The sequence below is a fragment of the Tenrec ecaudatus genome, chromosome 11, assembly GCF_050624435.1.
Source record: "Tenrec ecaudatus isolate mTenEca1 chromosome 11, mTenEca1.hap1, whole genome shotgun sequence".
Classification (NCBI taxonomy): domain Eukaryota; kingdom Metazoa; phylum Chordata; class Mammalia; order Afrosoricida; family Tenrecidae; genus Tenrec; species Tenrec ecaudatus.
Genome location: NC_134540.1, coordinates 79,653,100 through 79,657,533, shown reverse-complemented (window position 1 = coordinate 79,657,533; position 4,434 = coordinate 79,653,100). Strand labels below are relative to the sequence as shown.

The following is a 4,434-nucleotide window of genomic DNA, read 5'->3' as shown; positions in this document are numbered from 1 at the left end:
TGGTGCATGAAACCACCAGGGATCCTTTAAAGAGCTTCGCGGGTGCATAAGCTTATGTCTTGCGCTCAGGAAAGCCCTCCTCCGGTGATGTCAGAAGCTCCCCAAGGTGAAAGGTAGCCAGGGCCCATCAAGGTGTAAACAGAAACAGCTGCCCCCGAGGCAGCTTCCGCCCGGTCCCAGGAGCGCAGGAGATGCGCAGAGTGCTCCGGAGCCCTGGTGGGCGGGTTTGGGTTCCTGTGACAGGTGCTGACTTCAGCTTGGGGGTTCACCCCGCGAGGGGTTGGGGGGATAGGGTTTTGAGCGTGTAAACAAAGCATAGTGATCGATGACCATTTCTGACACGCCAAGCAAGTCACTCTACACACTTGTGGAGGAGATGAACCACGGGAGAGGGTTTGTAGTCTATACACTTTTGGAGGAGATGAACCACGGGAGAGGGTTTGTAGTTCATCAAATGAAATAAACAGTGAAGAGAGACGGGATACACACACACACACACACACACACACACACACACACAACTCCACGCCAACTCATGGCCACTCCGTGGGGTTGTGTTGGCTGTCATCTTTTCGGACACAGACCACTAGGTCGATCCCCCGTGGAGTCACCGGGTAAATTCCCTGTGGAGTCGCTGCGTGGGCTTGAAGCACTAACCTTGAGGCGGGTAGTCCAGCACAAACCGATGGCGTCCCTCGGGGGCTTTGTTCGCAGCAGACCCGGAGGGTGAGCGACTTCAGAGCACGGGGAGGGACAGGACAGCTGGGGGACCTGGACCAGGCAGCGAGCGGGGGGCACATGCAGGAGTACGTAAGTAGCACAAACGAGAAACAGGCGCTGCGAGCTGATCCTTTCGGCCCCGGCCTCTGGGGGCTCCCAAGGGGAGGACAGACCCTCAGAGAAACGGCAGCGCTCTGGTCCCTCCTCCTGGCGGACTTGGTATCCAAACAGGATGCCTCTCCATCCGCCACGCAAGGGAAACAACGTTGAAGAGCAGGGGGACGGGATACCTGTTTTGAGTTTCTCAGAGCAGAATATGGCACCGTGTGGTTTGGCTTCCGACGGCAGGAAGGGGACAGTCAGCCGAGGCTGAGCCAGTGTCCAGGCCCGGGGACCCCCGCGCGTGCAGACGAGAACTGCTCCACGGGGCTTCCAGAGCAGGTGGCCATGTCTGGTTCGGGGGCACAGCACAGGGGATTTGAACCGCCAACCTTCCCGCTAGAGGATGAGCATCTGCGCCACTTAGAGTCTAGAGGGAGCAAGGATGGCGGAGCTGAGAACCGTTTTAACTGGAGCCCCCTTCCACCCCGGGCACTCACCCACGTTATCCCTGACCCCTCCCCCTTTTCCCTGAACTTTCTCCACTCTCAGTGTCCCCCCAGCTCCCAGCGGACCCACACATTATTCTTCTGCTAGGAGAAATGGAAAGCATCCTTTCCCTAACACCTGCGGCCCACAGCCCCGCTGGCCACACAGGAGTATCTTTGTACTACAATCGCCACGACAACATGCTGCCTCTGGTTCCAGTACCACGAAGGCGAACCGGGGCCTGAAATGGCCCACGTGCCGCCCCCGGCCCGGGTCCCCTCCCCCGGGCCCCGGGCCTCCCCTTTACACGGCCGACTGGTTCTCGCTGCACACGTAGACGGTGCTGGGCTGGATTCTCCGGCGGATGCGCTCCGGCACTCTGGGGAGGATCTGGAAGGTGTGTGGGAGCAGCTCTATGCAGGCCTCGCGGAACTTTTTGATTCTCCAGCAGTAGACGATGGGGTTGAAGACGGACTTGAGGTAACTGAGCCACAGGACGCAGGTGCTGGTGGCGTAGAAGGAGGAGCCGTAGTAGAAGCGCCGGCTGAACACCGACAGGAGGCTGTAGACCGAGTGCGGCAGCCAGCAGAGCGAGAAGCCGACGAAGAGGATGAGGATGGTGGTGAAGGCTTTGGTCTTGAAGCTCAAGTCCACGCTGACCTGGTGCTGCCGCTGCAGCCGGAGTCGGCTGGCGCGCGGCAGCCGGCGCAGGTCCAGGCTGTCGGACTGGTTGTGCACGCGGACGGCGTTCTTGCGGACCGTGTTGAGGATGCACAGGTAGGAGCAGAGCATGACGCCGAAGGGCACGAAGAACATGGTCACCACCAGTGTCACTACGTAGGCGCGGGCGGCCGGGAACTCCGTGTAGCCCAGGACGCACTGCGGGGCCCGCGTGGGCACCTCCACCAGCGTCCAACCCGTGAGCGACGGGGCGGCGATGCAGAAGGACAGTGCCCACGAGACGGCAATGATCGCCTTGGCCCTGCGCGGATTCAGCTTGTCCTGGCGCTGGACGATGATGAGAAAGCGGTCCACGCTGATGATGAGCAGGATGGACACGCCCTCCAGGACAAAAAACCAGTAGAGCGTGGCGGACAGCCGGCAGAAGTAGTCCCCGAAGTGCCAGTTGACGGTGATCAGGGTGATGGCCGCGAAGGGCATGCAGCATAAGGACAGCATGATGTCAGAGAAGGCCAGGGTGGCCAGCAGCAGGTTGATGGCCGAGCGCATGGCGGGCCTCTGGTACACGATGATGCAGACCACCGTGTTGCCGAGGAAGCCCACCACAATCATCAGCAGCATCATGATTGCCAAGGAGACCCTGAGCGGGGCCGACAGCGTGGCCGGCCGGGAGTCCGATCGGTTGCTCGCATTCAGCGGGAAGTCCGTGTAAGTCTCCGTGGATGTGCTGTTAACAGCCATCATGGAGACAAACGTGGGCCAGGGATGGGAAAGCCGGAAAGGGGTCCTTTAACGCTCTGGGGACTGCCATTTTCCACCCATTGGCTGCATCTTCTTCCCCGATGTCTTTGAACTTTTGGGGCGCTGGAGCTGTCAGGAGAAGCGTCTTTCCCTGGCTGCCTTAGCTGGGGTTGGCGATTCATCAATCAAACCCTGAACGTCTCTGAGACAGCTTATGGTGTCATCTCCGCAGACCCCGTGTGTAGCCTGGGGGGAAGAAGGATACAACAGAAAAATGAGTTACTCTTTCCAAGCAAGCAGTGAAGAGAGACAATTTCCAATTGTGCAAATATTCCAAGCACCGGGAACAGAGAAGGAACGACTCATGTACAATGAATGACCAAGTATGGTATTCCTGAATAGGGTTTGAACCTTGTCCAGTGGTACCCCTGCCATCGAGTAGATGGCAACTTGTGGGCCAGGGTAGAACTGCCCCCTTGTGATTCTGAGACTGTAACTTAAGAGGAGAAGAAATCCTTTTCTCCCCAGAGCAGCTGGTGGATTCAAACTGCTGCCCTTGCAGTTATCTGCCCAATAAATAACCACTAAGCCACCAGGGCTCCGCTTCCAATAAGAAAGGAAAACCTCTTTAATCATCCTATGGCAAGGCTGAGAAAGTGGATACGTTGTGATCCACATTTATCTAATAGCTCCAATAGTAATTACCTGACCAAAAGAAGCTGTGAAGAAGCCACAGTCCCTTTGGAATGTAAGCTCCATGAGGGCAAGGGATTATTGTTTGATGTCTCGCCATCAACTAGAATGGGCGCGTAGGAGGTGCCCGAGAGAGGAGGAGTAAAGAAATAGATGGTAATTAGCAATGCTGTTAACATATTTTTCCACATGCAAGGGTAAGACAGAATAAGGATAGACCCTTCTTATGTCCTCACCTCAATATCCTGGATAATGTTACTATCCTCAAGGTGACCCTTGACGCCAGGTGATTCCATGCAAACCTGAGTGAGCCTGGTCCTGCACTGGGGATGGTGACTGGTTGTACAAGAGACCACTGGGATCCATAAGGTTTTCAATGACTGATTTCTGCCAAATTGATTGCCAAGCCTTTCTCCCAAGGCACTTCTGTGTACACTTGAGCCTCCACCCTTTCTGTTCACAGCTGCAGTGTGCTAATTATATGTGCCACCATGGGGCTGGGGCTTATTTCCTTGTCCACAAACCAGACCTCCTTTCCAGTCATACATTCTTCATCTGCCCTTTTCCTGTGCCTTACTGCAGAATTTTTCTCACAAGATAATGACTGAGATTGATTTCATGCTTAACCAAAGGAACAAATAGTGTGAGGTATTTTTTAAAATGTGTGTCTTGAGGGTGAATTTGATTAGAATCATCTTGGCTTCTGGGAAACAACTTGTCTTGCATATTTTAATTTTGTGTTTTTGTCACAGTGCAGTTGTTACTACCCAAATCAGCAGAGATTTATCAGCAGGGTCTTTGACACCGAAGTAAAATGTAACAATTAAACAAGAACTGTTCTGTCCCAGCCGGTCAGGGTGCAGTGTAGCACTGATAAAACATACAACTTTCCTTCTTTAATGATTCCCTCCCTCCACCCACCATTATCATGATCCCAATTCTACCTTACAAATATGGCAAACCAGAGGATGTACACTGGTACAGCTAAGAGTTGGAAACACAGGGAATCCA

The 4,434-nt window shown here is 54.8% G+C and overlaps 1 protein-coding gene across 1 annotated transcript; it reads right to left on the bottom strand.

Annotated features, from left to right (window-relative positions):
• Positions 1-1,611: 1,611 nt before the first annotated feature.
• On the bottom strand, positions 1,612-2,912 carry GPR45 (G protein-coupled receptor 45). Its single transcript, XM_075562577.1, has one exon. The coding sequence runs from the start codon at positions 2,731-2,733 to the stop codon at positions 1,612-1,614; it is 1,122 nt and encodes a 373-aa protein (XP_075418692.1). The 5' UTR covers positions 2,734-2,912.
• Between the last annotated feature and the right edge of the window lie 1,522 nt (positions 2,913-4,434).